Here is a 15,077-nt window from a genome sequence, read left to right as displayed (position 1 = left end):
TCAAGCAGCACTATAGCAACCTAAATCTTCCGATTGAAGAAGTTAGTGCAGTCAACCAACGTTTTGAACCGTTTCCCCAAAACTTCAACCAAGGTCAAAGGCAACATCTGGGATTCCGTTGGAACAATCAGATTGAAGGAGGACCTTCTCAAGCACCTCCCAGTTTTCAAATGCAACCATGGCGGCCTGCTCAAGGCCAAAGGCGGCCTCATTTTCCATAAGGACCGTCAGATTTTGTACCGTCTAGACCTTTTCAAGGATCTAATCAGTTTCAACCCCTGCCAAGGCGATCTTTGGAAGATACTCTCCAATCCTTCATGCAAGCTCAATCGAATTACAATGAGAATAACACCTAAATGATGGGGGAGTTGAAGAACCAAATGGGAAAGATAACCACATCTATAGGGCTTCTCCAACAAGAAAGGGGCAAGTTTCCTACTCAGCCACAAGCCAACCCACAAGGCCAACTCCTCATTGGTAGTTCTTCCGTACCACCGCCTGAGCAAGCTCAAGCAATAATTACTCTAAGGAGTGGCAAGGCAGTCAACAATCTTGTGATCAACTCGCTGGTTACTCCTATTCTACTGCCATTATCGACATCAACAAGTTCTACTGCAACAGAGGAATGTATCGAGCAAGCTCCGGAGGAAGACGGGGAATCTCCCGTGAAAGGTTCAAAGGAAGCTGAGACCACTTCAAGGCCACAGGTCTCTCCCTTTCCGGCACCCTATCCTTTCCGAATTAAAAAGTCGGTTCCTCCATCCAAGGATACCGATATACTTGACGTGTTAAAAAAGGTCAATGTGAACATCCCTTTAATGGATTGCCATTAAGCAAATTCGTTCATACGCCAAGTTCTTGAAGGACTTGTGCACCCAAAAATGCAAGCTTAATGTGCACAAGAAGATGCTTCTTACCGAGCAAGTTAGCCAAATTTTCCAAATGAATCTTGCACCTAAATACAAAGACCCCGGATGTCCTACAATTGCAATTACTATTGGAGGTAAGAGAGTAGAGCAAACTCTTTTGGATTTAGGTGCGAGTGTCAATTTGCTACCTTATTCGGTGTATCAAGAGTTGGGTTTGGGGGAGATGAAGCCTACGCGGGTTACTCTTCAATTGGCGAATAGGAGTGTCCGAATTCCTCGTGGTATGGTGGAAGATGTATTGGTCCAAGTTGATCAATTTGTATATCCGATGGATTTTGTCGTATTGGATACTTGTCCGACGTCTTCATCACCATTGTCTACTCCTATTATTCTTGGACGGCCGTTTCTAGCAACCTCGGATGCTGTAATCAATTGTTGGAATGGGCTATTGAACATGTCCTTCGGTAATATGAAGATGGCGGTTAATATGTTCAACGTTAGGGTTCAAATGGGTGACGATGACGATTGTCAAAATGTCAGTCTTGTGGATACGCTTGTGCAAGAACACGTTGATGAATTCTTGTTTAAAGACTCTTTAGAGGTGGTTTTTACCTCCGAAGAGGCCGTTTTTCTTGAATCCGATGAGTTGGAGTCCTTTTCCTTACTTAATGAAGAAGATGGCGATGAAGGAATTTGTGGAGTTGCACCGTGGTTTCCAAAGTTTGAAGAGTTGCCTCCTCTTGAGCGGAAAATAGTACCTTCTAGCGTCGAACCGCCTATTCTTGAGTTGAAAGCACTACCGGACACTTTGAAATATGCGTTCCTTGGCGAAAGCAATACATTTCCGATGGTCATATCGTCTTCCCTTGAGAAACTCCAAGAAGAGAAATTGTTGGTAGTTTTACGGAGGCATACAAAGGCAATAAGATGGACTATCGCGGATATTCAAGGCATCTCTCCTTCTCTATGCTCTCATCACATTTACTTGGAGGAGGATGTTAAACCATCGCACCAACCTCAACGCCGGCTCAATCCAATTATGAAAGATGTTGTCCGGGCAAAAATTCTTAAATTGCTTGACGTTGGGATTATCTATCCCATCGCCGATTCTAAGTGGGTGAGCCCTATCCAAGTTGTTCCAAAGAAGACAGGTGTAACCGTGGTGTAGAATGACAAAGGTGAGCTTGCCCCGACCCGTGTGACTACTGGGTGGCAAGTGTGCATAGACTATCGCAAGTTGAATGCAAGCACACACAAGGATCACTTTCCTCTTCCCTTCATTGATCAAATCTTGGAGAGAATCGCCGGTCATGCCTTTTACTATTTCCTTGATGGTTATTCGGGCTATAACCAAATAGAAGTGGCCTTATCTGACCAAGAGAAAATAACGTTCACATGCCCATTCGGGACCTTTGCTTATAGACGCATGTCATTTGGTTTGTGTAATGCTCCTGACACCTTTTCTAGGTGTATGATGGGAATTTTCAGTGATATGGTTGAAAAAATTGTAGAAGTTTTTATGGATGACTTCTCCATATTTGGTGACTCATTCGAGTCTTGTCTTGTCAATTTGGAGAAGGTCTTAACGAGATGTTAAGAGAAGAATTTGGTTTTGAATTGGGAGAAGTGCCATTTTATGGTCACTCAAGGGATTGTGCTCGGGCATATTGTATCGGCCAAGGGTATCGAGGTAGACAAGGTCAAGATTGACCTCATTTCAAACCTCCCTACCCCAAAGTGCGTCAAAGACATCCGATCTTTCCTTGGCCATGCCAGTTTCTATCAGCGTTTTATCAAGGATTTCAGTGCGATCTCAAGGCCGCTTTGTCACCTTCTATCCAAGGATGTTCTCTTTGAATGGACTGTTGCATGTGAGCTGGCGTTCATTAAACTCAAAGCTAGTCTCCATTGTTCAAACGCCCGATTGGAATCTTCCATTCGAGTTGATGTGCAACGCGAGTGATTATGCCGTCAGGGCCGTTCTTGGCCAAAGGAAGGACAAGCATCCATGGGTGATTTATTATGCAAGTAAGACGCTAAATGATGCTCAAATGAACTACTCCACTACGGAGAAGGAATTTCTTGCCATAGTGTTTGCCTTGGATAAATTCCGTTCTTACTTAGTTGGTGCCCCGATCATGATTTACACTGACCACTCGGCACTGAAATACTTGTTCACTAAGCAGGATGCAAAGGCACGTTTGATTCGGTGGATCTTTCAGTTGCAAGAATTTGACATCACCATCAAGGATAAGAAAGGGGTAGAAAACGTGGTGGCCGATCATTTGTCGCGCTTGGATTTTGAGGACCGTACTTCTCACATACCCATTGGAGACACTTTTCCTGATGAGCAACTTTTCAGTGTATCCCAAGCCCCGTGGTTTGCTGACATTGTCAATTACTTGGTTACGGGCTTGATTCCAACCCATTGGTCCTCTCATGAGCGCCGGCGATTCCTTGCTGAAGTGAAACACTTTTCTTATGATGATCCATATTTGTTCAAGTATTGTCCTGACCAGATCATCCGCCGGTGTGTTCCTAATTCTGACCAACGTGGAATCCTACAATTTTGCCATATCGAAGCATGTGGAGGACATTTTTCTGCAAGGAAGACCACCCCCAAGATCCAACAATGTGGTTTTTATTGGCCAACTTTGAACCAAGATGCTTATGCCTTCTGCAAATCGTGTGACTGTTGCCAACAGTTGGGCAGTGTGACCCGGAGGAATGAAATGCCCCAAGCCAAGTTTCTTGTTGTAGAGGTATTTGACTGTTGGGGTATCGACTTTATGGAAGCGTTTTTGATGTTTTTTGGCAACTTGTATATTCTCTTGGCGGTGGATTATGTGTCAAGATGGGTTGAGGCCATTGCAACTTGTACCAATGATCACAAGGTAGTGCTTGAGTTTCTTAAGGAGCATATCTTGTCTCAGTTTGGAGTCCCTCGTGCCATTATTAGCGACCAAGGTTCTCATTTTTGCAATCGCCCATTCGCCGCCTTGATGAAGAAATATGGTATAACACACAAGGTCTCCCTCGCATATCATCCTCAAACCAATGGTCAAGCCGAGCTTGCCAACCTTGAGGTAAAACACATACTTGAAAAAACGGTAAATCCCAATCGGAAGGATTGGTCTTTAAGGCTGATCGATGCTCTTTGGGCATATCATACCGCATACAAGATCGTATTGGGTGCTTTGCCTTATCGGCTTGTATATGGTAAGGCACGCCACCTTCCGGTGGAATTAGAATATAAGGCATTTTGGGCTATTAAACAATTGAACTATCGTTTGCCTGACGTCGGAGTTCACCGTAAACTCCAATTGAATGAGCTTGAAGAAATCCGTAGAGATGCATATGATAATACGAATATTTACAAATCTAAGATAAAAGATTTTCATGATAAGCACATTCAAAGGAAAAATTTTGAAGTTGGTCAAAAAGTTCTTTTGTATAATTCAAAACTTCGGGCAAGTTGCGTTCCTGTTGGATTGGCCCTTACATTGTGCATCACGTTTTCCTGCATGGGGCCATTAAAGTTGTTAATCTCGTGAATGGAAATATTTTTAAGGTCAATGGGCAAAGGCTTAAGCCATTTTTGGAAAACTTTCCGGTAGAGGAAATTGAGGAGGAGTTGGTCGCGCCGGTGTATCCGGTTGACCTTGCTGTTTGATGTAGCTATTTTATCTACATTTGCACAGGGAGCGAAAGCGTAACCGCTGAACTTAACTGTTTGTTGGACCTGGCCCTCGGGTAGGGGGTACCTTCCATTGACTTGGATATTTGTAGCTTCGCACACCGCTACTAAAAAAAAGATCGTGTGCCCAGCTTCGGTTAGTAAGGGCAATGTTTCGTTTCTTGTACATATTGCATGTTTGTTTAGTTTTGGGATTTTCTCATTAAGAGATTTCATTAATGCATTATTGTATCAGGCTTTAATTAGTCATTCTTTGTCGTAATTTGCCGTTAACGATCCATGCTCATCAGATATGTCCCTATCGGGGGCAATTTAGGTCTTTGAGTGAGACTTGATATTCTCGTGCTTTGGCGCTAGGATCTGTTTTGTCTCGCTTCGTTTCGATCATAGGGAACGCTGGGCTTCATTGCTTGGCGAGATCAAGCGGTGAATTTTACTTCGGGCATGATGTAACAAGTTTCGACGGTTTAGTATGGCCACCCGTGTCTTGTCTACCCGGTGAGACACGGGAAGAAAAGTATGACTCGTAAGATTGCGTGAAAATTGGGTGGTGTTCTTTGATTTTTTGTTTGTATATATGTTTGTTGGCGCCCGGATAACACGAGCCGGGCGGTTCGAATGTCATTTGGCTCTTAGTAGGTAGTTCGAGCTTAAGTCTTTTGTAGGGTGAACATACTACCACACCAGCCTTGGTGGATTGTTTCTACTATCGAAGTGATTGAGGCATTCACGAGCCCTATGCATGGGTGCGATTACGTGTCGCGGTTGTTAGTCCAACAAAGCTTTGGCCATGATCCTCTGTGACTAGCTGTGGTTCCGTCGGACGAGCCGAAGGAGTCGACCTTGAAAGCCGTTGGGGTGACGAAACGAGCCGATGACGCAAAAGCCTTCAACTTGGTCGAGGTATACGGGGGTTGACATTCCCCCGGAGGTTCACTCTTTTGTTCTTTCCCTCTCGATACTGTTGTTCTCCATGCTATGAGGACATAGCACATTTCAAGTTGGGGGGAGATATATATATATATTCTATATATATATGCTTTTATTCTTTTGGTAAATTTTTTTCGTTTTGTTAGTATAATCCTTCCGTGATACATAATTTTTTGTATAACATAACTTGGCGCATGCTCATTGAGTTCTTAAATGGCAAGAGTTTGATGTAATCTTGAGTGTTTCTCTACATCTCAACTCATGTGCATGATTTAAAGATGAGAGATCTAGGTGTTGAGTTTGTTCTTAAGTAAGTTTTACCCATATCCCGTCATTTTTATCTTAAACTCTTAGTTTAGGTTTATCATCTCATGTTCATGCCTAGTTGTGTTAGATTTCTATGTTGAATCGGTTATGGAATCTATGGTGTACTTAGGAAGTGATACGAGGCATTCTTTGATTGATTAAACCACAAAAGTGTCCCTTCGTCCTTTTTTGTATCCTAGTCTGTGTCCTGCGTTTTTCTCATTAACCTAGGGATCCGGATGTTCGGAGGGTGGTTCGGAAAGTGTGGTACAATGTTGCAAGTGGTTTGGAGGTGTTTTGGGTGGTTTACAAGTGGCCGAGGCATGGAATAGTCAAGGACGCAGTTTCTGCAGAATTTTAGAGATTAGTACCGGTACCTCAAAAACTTGGTACCGGTACCAAGTGCATTTCGGCAGTTACAGATGTGATTAAAGGGCACAACCTTTCATTTCTTTTTTTTCTAAACCCACGCTCTCTCTCTCTTTCTACTCCTCCATTACCACCAAGAACTCCCAACCCTAACCTCAAAATACTCACAAATACCACCAAAAATCCCTCCCAATCTCTTACAAAACCTTCATCTCCTCCATCAATCACCATGTTTCTTCAACAAAATCAAGGGTTTCAAGCAAAATCAAGGTAAACATTCTCTCCCTAAAAATTTGAAATTTTATCTCATCCTCCGTAGATTTCGAATTCCCATTGTCTACTACCACAATTTCTCCACATTCTTTACATTTCCCACATATATCTACCCATTATCCACTTCTACAAGCCCACAATCACCACCACCCCTCAAAATCTGAAAGTTTCAAACCCCAGTCCCAAATTTGAATTTTCTTTCCCTCCTCCCTAATCTGATCATGGTAAAAGAGAAGGGCAAGGGTAAGGCAGGGGCTGGTTCTAGTGCCCCTGCTCCGAACATTGTGGAAGAACAGGCTGGTTCAGGCCGAAGGTCAAAGAAACGGCTTCGTAGGACTGGGAAACAAGTTCAAGCGGATAAGCGTGTTGAGTGGAAAGAGGGTATGATGAAACGGAGGTTCAAAAATGAAAGGCAGGTTAAGGCGAAGTCCATTGGGACTGATCACTTGGTGATTCAACGCATACAGAGTAAAGGTATGAATTTCTGGACTCGTAGGTGTGGGCACGCGCCCCGAAAATTTTCCATTCGTAAAATCGGGTGCAGCCCTTTTTCAAAAAAGCGCGGCGAAACGCCTCGATTCAGAGTCACCACTCGGGTTTTAGCGGTGAAAACACCCAAGGAACCGAACTAGAAAACGTTTGCCACGTTTGCTTGATTTTTGAAAAGGCTTGTAGACTGGACCGTCGTCACCTTCGATATCTGAGGTTCGGGAGCCAGGTTACGAGAGGAGAAGGGTTTTATAGCACCCCTCTCGCCCAATCCGGAGATCGGTCTCTACTCGGGCATTTTGTAAAACATTTGCATTTTTCTCTCATTTGATCATTTTTTAGCCAGTTAGGGCGGGAGAGCAGATAATGGGGATTAAAGCACTGTAACAAGTTGCATTTATGTGATAAAATGTTTATGGATGATTGATTGAAACAACGAATATAGATTGAGAACAAGGACCTGTGGGTGTTTTAAACAAACTGGAACACACTGATCCAGCGTGATGCACGCAGGAGAAAACCTGTATGCACTGGCCAGGCCACTGCATACGGAGATGACCTACGTACTCCACTTCAAGACTGGCGTGCGCCGGTAGGTCTAAACCTACACCCACAGCTCATATCTCTCAAACCTCTGGGCTCTGGAATGGACCAGTGCACACTCAGGACAAACCACACAGTTTAATAGAACAGAATATACATGGTTACAGACAAATGAGATGGCTTCCAACCCTAAAAGACAGCAGAATACCCCAAAACAGAGTGGGGACATAGAAGAGGCCAAGATTAAACTAAGATGCAAGAGCCAGCCAATGGATCCTGGGACAAGCTGCCGTACGTCAGTTAGGGAACGCCGTACGCTAGGTTGATCAAAGATCCAGTGCTTGGCTTTGCATCATCTGGGCTCTGGAACATGACCAGAAGGATCCCAGGGGCCTTCTAAAGCGGAGGAAAATGAATATTGAATGCTATAGCTAAACAGTTCTAGGATACAGAAAGCTGTAAAACTGGTTATTTAGCATGCTAAGGTGATTGACAGAAATGTAAGTAAGCAGAAATGATGATCCGTGATCCCCACGCCAGTAGTGCTCGTACTGCCATGACTGGCGTACGGCATATGTGTACTGGCGTGCGCCATGTCTCATCTCATACGATTGTCGTATTTTACCAGTCTAAGGCCAGGACTAGTATTGTTTACTAGCCTGGACCTTACTGGTTCCCTTCAGGAGCCGAAAACAGAAAAGAACGTAAAGGTGGTATACCTTTTTGTATTGAGGTTTGAAGGAGGTATTGAGCTTAAGGCTGGAAGATGGAGGCTTAGAAGGTGGCTGTATGTCAGTAGGGTGTATGGAAGTGGGTTGCTTTTCTTTCTCTTTCAATGGAAGAAGAGAGGAGAAGAAGGCCTTTTGCTTCTTAATGTGTCTAACCCCTTGCAAATGAATGCAAAGGGGGGTATTTATAGAGGAGGGATAGACTGAGATCAGGCTGGACTAAGGCCTTGTTTGGCTGGTTGCTTGAGGAAGGGAGCCTCCCATGCATTAAATGCATGGGACTTGCCTTGATGGGGGGTGTAGGAGAGAGGGGGAACTGGCCTGGACGATATAATCATCAGGGGGACTGTGGCCGACGTCAGGGTGGCACAAAAGTCTTATCCATGTGGCTGAATAAAGTTGATTTGACTGGGCTTGACTGGCGTGCGTCAGTCAAAACTGAGTCAACGGTTGATGACCGACACGTGGCAGCTAACTGGCGTACGTCATCAAGGTACTGGCGTAAGCCAGTTTGGGTTTTGCTGGGGCTGTTTGGCTCTGGTTTGAAGGGTTTGAAGTGGGTTTGAAAGAGGCTCGGGACGCTCAAAGCTCAAACACCATCATCCTCAGACTGTTCTCGACTATAATCATCATTGGGGGAATAAAAGATTGGAAAATAGCGCTGTCTGGACAGTCCAGAATGGGGTGTCTACAATAGGTTAGAGGGGTACAATGTCGTTGGCGTTACGGAGTTTTACCAAAACATGAAAACCCCTCCGGCGGGGTTTGAAACCAGTAACACCGCTAGGATTACCTCTAAGGTGGAGGGCAAGGATATTATGGTCGACCTTACGGTAATTGCCAGGTACTTGGGGTATGAGCGGCCTCTTTCGGAGACGGTGAACTACCCCCAGGACGAGAAAATTGATGATGGGTTGATTAACAACGTGTTGTACACGAACCCAAAAAATGCAAAAATACCACATGTGGTTGGGGAGTTCAGGGATGATAGTCGGGTGCTAAACAAGGCTTTTCATCATAATCTTTATCCGAGGGGGTTGGAACACAAGCCGAGTCAAAAAAGTGGGGAGCTAATGTACGCTTTCTTGAATACGAGGCTAGTGGTGGATTGAGCGAAGTTCATTTTCAATCAATTGGTCGATTTCAAGAACGATACGATTTCATCGGCCCGGATGCCATTTCCTTGCATGATAACTACTTTGTGCAAGCAGCAGGGTGTGAAAGTCAATGATTACAAGAAGATGGAACGTCTTGATCCGGGGCCGATCACTGGTGCTTTCTTGAAGAAGTGCAAGCCTCGGTCTAGCACTCCCCGAGAAGGCTCAAAGGCCTTTTTAACTACCAAGCCCGGCCCGAAGGAGAAGAAAGATAGCTTGTTGAACAAACTCTTCTGTCAGAATGTGGCCATTTTGAAGTGTTTGTGGAAGAGTGAGGAGAAGAGGAAGAAGGATAAGAAAGAGAGAAAGCAGCTGGCTAGAGAGGTTGGGAAGCTTAGACACGAGCTAAATTGGCATACCCAACACTCAAATGGTGAGGTGAGTTACGAGGCACCTCTGGATGAGGAGGTGGTTGATAGTAGTGTAGATGAGGAAGAAGATGAGGATGAGACCGAAGAGGATAGCGAAGAAGATGATGAGGAGGGAGATGGTGACGACGGTGATGAGGATGAGGACTAGTGTCGGTGGTTTTAGAGTTAGAAAATCCCTCAACTTGGTCGGGGTGTATGATGGTTGGCATCCCACCTTTTATCTTATCTTTTTATTGTCTTTATTTTAGTTGAACTTTATCTAGTAAGTTATGCAAGTTTTTGTAAGGCCGGCATGTGGCCTTTTGACTTGGCGTTTTGTGTCGGTGGCGGTCAAGGGTAGTTAATCAAGCTAGATATGGCCGCCACCCCATTTTGCTAACCGTTCTTTGTTAACCAAGGTCATTATATACTAATGAAGTCCTTAGTTGATTGTTAGCACATCTTGATTCCTTGTTGATTCAATATTTGACGTGTAACGACCCGGATTTTTGCCCTAATTTTTTTTTTATAAAGAAATTATTTTTAATCAAATAGTTTATAGTAATCGACTAATTATTTAAAAAGTATTATTAATAATACTTTTTCTTAATAGATTTATACAAATATAATTATCTTAATTATCTTGGTTTTATTTTTTTCAATTTACTTGCACACTCCTTCCGTCTTTTCCTCTCCTACTCAGTTTCTACTTCCTCCCTAACCCTATTTTCGTCCATATTCGGCCAAGAGTTTGAATTCCATTAAAACACAATTTTATCACCCTTCTTTAAAAAAAATTCTTGATATATACCTCATTATTCCGACCCTAGGGCATACCACGAAATTTCCCACGCCCCACCTGTCCAGAAAGAGAGAGAAATCGGAGAAAAATCGAACTCCAATCCATGGAGTTTTAGAGAGAGAAAGAAAGAGAGAGAAAAGTGGGTTTCATAGCCACGACCAACCGAGACCCGAATTGACCACTCCAATCACTTCCCTCAACCCCAGGCATCCCCAAGCATCATTCAATTCGAGCCCAATGTCCCCCGATCGCCAAAACCGAAGCCGTCTTCTCCAAAAATCAAGTTTCGTTTTTAAATCAATTCGGCCCGAACCAAGGTATTATAATCCCTTCCAAACACTCCTCTAAGTATAGTTATTGTTTTTAAGCTTAACCATATGCCCCTTATGGTCCCATGCATCGAAAACCGTGAGAAAAACGAAAAAAACCGAAGCTGTCCCGAACCTTGCGGCCACAACCTGCGGGCCGCAAGAACCAGAGCCAAGGTTGCGGTGAAAGCCCCAGCCGCAAGGTTGACTGGTCCAACCTTGCGGTTTTCACTGTTTTGTTTCGAATCGACTTTTCGACATCCCGAACACTGTTTTTGACCCCCGAACTATTTTTTCTAGACTTTTCACATCTCAAATATCATAACTTGTTAAGATCATATTTTTTTTTATTTAATTATCTATTTATTAAATTATTTATTAGTTATCTATCAAGTTTACTAATAAAAAAAATCCTTGCGACCTTCCAAACAACGTTTTAACACCCAAACTAATTTTTCCTAGACTTCTTGCATCTCAAAGATGATATCTTGTTAAATTAATATTTTTTTTATTTAATTTACTATTTATTATTATTTCTATAGCGTTTCCGATCAAAAATTCTTTACGACCTTATAAACCTTATTATAAATGCCCGAATAATTTTATTTCGACTCTCTATATTCTGAAGATGAAATTTTGTTAACCGTAACATATTTTATTTTGTAAATTATTTATTATCTATTTACTTCACTTTTGGTCACTTTATTTAACGTCTTTATTTAAATAAATCCCGTGACCCTCCGAACCCAACTTTTGACACTCCACTGGTTGCATAGGACCCCTAGAACTCTTATTAAAGTCATGATAAATGTTTCAATATTTCTATCCAATTAATGTATTTAATTAGTTTTTAATTAATCTATTATCTTAGAATTAATTAATAAAAGCCTAGAAAATTTTCCTTTTAAATTCCTTTTAAAACTCTTAATTTATTGTTGACATTGTGACTACACAAGATTAAGGGCAACGGCCCGTTCATAATAAGTTGCGTGATTACATTATTTATTAATTGTTTTAATTATTATTGATTTGTTGTATATTGCATCGATTTGAGTGCTAGATTGGATCCTAGAGACATGGGGTGGTATGCGAGTAGAATTCACCTAAACGATGCTAGATAATGGATGAATTGGAAAGTTTTATTTCTAGATTGCCTGCAGGCGTGATGTTGAGATTTGTGATGAAATTGAAACTGGCGTGTGTCCAGTGATGAATTGATAAACTGGCGTGTGTCCAGTGATGATTTGATAAACTGGCGTGTGTCCAGTGATGATGGTGAAGTGGTATATAAGATAGGCGAACCCTAGTTGTGATTCAGGCATGATAAGATTTCCCCTTGTTGTAGTTATTAAGATGCATACTCGGTACATAACTTAGATGCATCTGCAACAGCAAAAGGAAGTGACCTCATGGGACCGAGCATGGCTAGCGGTTGAGGGAGGAAAGATCCCGCGGAGGAGATCTTAGATTTCACGTCAAGTTAATGGATAGTAATGAACTGATTTATGTGGAACAAACTCTGTATTACTTTTTCGCACTATTATTATCCTGCTGCATGCTATCTGTAAAGTAAGAAGGGTGGTTGGGTTGGATTATTCGACTGGGTGATTTATCACTCACGGATACGTCTGTATCCTGGCAAATTGTTTGCTTCGGCGATCAATTTGCTAGAGGGCGCAGGATTCACTGGAGATGATTCAAAGATGTTGCAGTTCATCACGAAAAGAATATCAGGAACGAAGATCGAGTATGTTTCGGATTTGTATCAAGCCTAGAGTCAGCTCTGAAATTAATGTATTTTGAATCAACAAATTTATCTTGTGACTGTAATAGTTAAACTTTATTTTGAAAAATTATATTTATTTAGCAAATTTTCTTAAAATTTTATTTTATTTTGCTTCTGAAAAGTCGGGGCGTTACATGACGTTTAGCATAGTTAGTTTGTGGCATGCTTTCCTTCCGATTAATAAAGTTCTTAGTTGTTTAGTATCATTTCTGTTTTTGGTGCTCTCCACATATGAGGCGTAGCATTTTTATTCACTATCGCCTACCTTTCGAGCACTCTTTGTGGGATATGGCAGCTAGCGGGTGCGTGCGTTTGTGATATTGGTGTATCTTTTCTTTGGATGTAAACACAAGTCTTTTGTTACTTGCTTGGAACATGCTTTGTACTTAGTTTTTCGTTTTGTATCTAGCTGCGAGTTGTGGTATAGATGAACCGTGAAATTTGAACTCTTGCTAGTTTGGATACGGTATGAGCATGTTCTTAGTTATGTTCTCGGAAGGATTGTTAAGTTTTTCAACTTTTAAGCTTTTAAGTTTTATATTATGTTTGCTAGGGACTAACAAAGTTCAAATTGAGGGGTGTGATTAGCATCCAAGATTATACAATCTTGGTGCTCAAATCCTCTAACTTGTGGCTTTTAACTATTTAAGTAGTCGTTTTTTATCCCATTTTACACGTAAGGTAAACTATGTGTTTTTCAGGTAAAGCGCGTTAATAAGGCTGTTTTTAATGCCAAGGAACGCTCCGGAGTGCGGCCTAGCATCCCACCGTCCGACGGCACTCATTTCATCGCTAATGGAGCCTAAACGGTGCGATAAGAAACCTTGGAGAACGGCCGGTGGTCAATTATGACATGGAGTGAGACATAGCTCATGAAGCAAGGCAAATGCGTCAAAGATGGTTCCGAGGACATCCGTGGGACCAAGGCCTTTTGACACACCTACACCAAGTCTCGTTGGTCAAGTAATCAAGCATCGAATGGCAGTTGGGGCATCACGAGGCCTGAAGTGCCAAGCGGTTCCCATTTTGCAGAAAATAGAGATTGGTACCGGTACCTCAAAAACATGGTACCGGTACCATGTTGCCGAAATTGAAGATAGTTGAGTTGGTATCGGTACCTTATTTTTGTGGTACCGGTACCAATGCCCTTTGGCCAGCACTTTTTTGCTGAATTTTTCAACCTTCCATATATGAAAAGTTTCTACTTTAGGCATGTTTTTAGGATATTTTGGGGGTCTTTTGGTCCATTGCTTGGCTGATTTGTAAGGCTTATAAATAGCCTTTTATGCCATATTTGGCCATTATGCAACTTTGTACACTTTAAGTCTTTTTATTTTTGAGATCTTCATAGTTATTGTCTTCCAAGCTTTGTTTTTAATTCCTCGACAACTCAAGTAAGTAGTGGTTGTATGTTTAATTCTCAAGAGTTAATGTTATAGCGACTTGTTGGATCTACTCATAAATCAAGTTTATTTCCGTTTTTATCGGTTAGTCATGTTTACCTTTCGAAGCATAATTTCTAGTCTTTTTGTTATGTGTGAGTAGTTGATTAGGCTTGGCCACGAAGTGATTAACGTCATGCGACTTATGTTAATCTTGCCTTTCTCAACTAAATACTTGAGGTTCGGTATGGAAAATAAGCGTGGTTCGCTTTTTATGTAACAAAACTTGTCGATGTTAACCTCCGGTGATCATATGCTTGCACATATGATTCCGTGAGCTATGTCTCGCCTCGTGTTTGCCAAGAGAATAAAAGAGCTCGCTTGTTCTCCATACTTAATTTCTTGTCTTTAATGGTTTCATAGCAAAATCTTTCGGTTAATAGCCTATGTCGTGCAATTCAACCGTGTTTTCATTGAGAATGGTTAGTTGGCCTAAGTTACAGGCGTTATGAACTTCTACGCCTTGCCGCTTGTTAAATTAAGTTTAAACTCATTCTCTAGTCGTTTTCATAAGTATTTATCACCATTCAAAGCAAAACCAAAAGTTGGCCGTCTAAACGCTGCAAACCCTTACATCTAAAAATCCTAGCAAGCTTCAAAGACCATCCCTATGGGAACGATACCGGACTTTCGGATATTATGCTGACAACGACCTAGCCCTACGCTCGGGGTAAATCAACCTATTTCAACGGTTAGGTTGGGACGAAGCATATTTTGGCGCCGTTGCCGGGGATCTTTCTTATATAACTTATTGGGAGGTTCGACAAACCATTGTAAGTATTTCATTTAATTTCCCTTTGTGCGACATATATTATTTCTAGTGGATACCTCTAACCGATCACACTATCAATTTGAGGTGTAACGAAGCTAGATCTAGTTCCACGACTGGGTTCCACAGTTCCACTTCCACCAGTGCCCAGTTGTTTTTTCGACGATGGGCGGGTTGTTCCACTAGTACCCGATTTTCACGTGGACGAGCTGTGATCTTTATGGTTTATTGTAGTAGTGAAATTTAGTTATTTTGAATG

The 15,077-nt window shown here is 42.1% G+C and overlaps 1 protein-coding gene across 1 annotated transcript; it reads left to right on the top strand.

Moving 5' to 3' along the window:
• The first annotated feature begins 359 nt into the window (after positions 1-359).
• LOC131321253 (uncharacterized) lies at positions 360-2,466 on the top strand. Its single transcript, XM_058352257.1, has 3 exons — positions 360-707; positions 835-1,986; positions 2,038-2,466. The coding sequence occupies exons 1-3, from the start codon at positions 360-362 to the stop codon at positions 2,464-2,466; spliced, it is 1,929 nt and encodes a 642-aa protein (XP_058208240.1).
• Positions 2,467-15,077: the final 12,611 nt, after the last annotated feature.

The sequence above is a fragment of the Rhododendron vialii genome, chromosome 3a (genome assembly GCF_030253575.1).
Source record: "Rhododendron vialii isolate Sample 1 chromosome 3a, ASM3025357v1".
Taxonomy (NCBI): Eukaryota; Viridiplantae; Streptophyta; class Magnoliopsida; order Ericales; family Ericaceae; genus Rhododendron; species Rhododendron vialii.
This window is presented reverse-complemented; position numbering and strand designations above follow the sequence as displayed.

Bases quoted from the DNA above. Each gene is read 5' to 3' on its own strand.
- LOC131321253 (XM_058352257.1), top strand. From the start codon at position 360: ATGGGGGAGTTGAAGAACCAAATGGGAAAGATAACCACATCTATAGGG. The intron at 708-834 runs GTCTCTCCCTTT...ATTGCCATTAAG, and splicing joins AGACCACTTCAAGGCCACAG to CAAATTCGTTCATACGCCAA. The intron at 1,987-2,037 runs GTGAGCCCTATC...ACCGTGGTGTAG, and splicing joins CCATCGCCGATTCTAAGTGG to AATGACAAAGGTGAGCTTGC.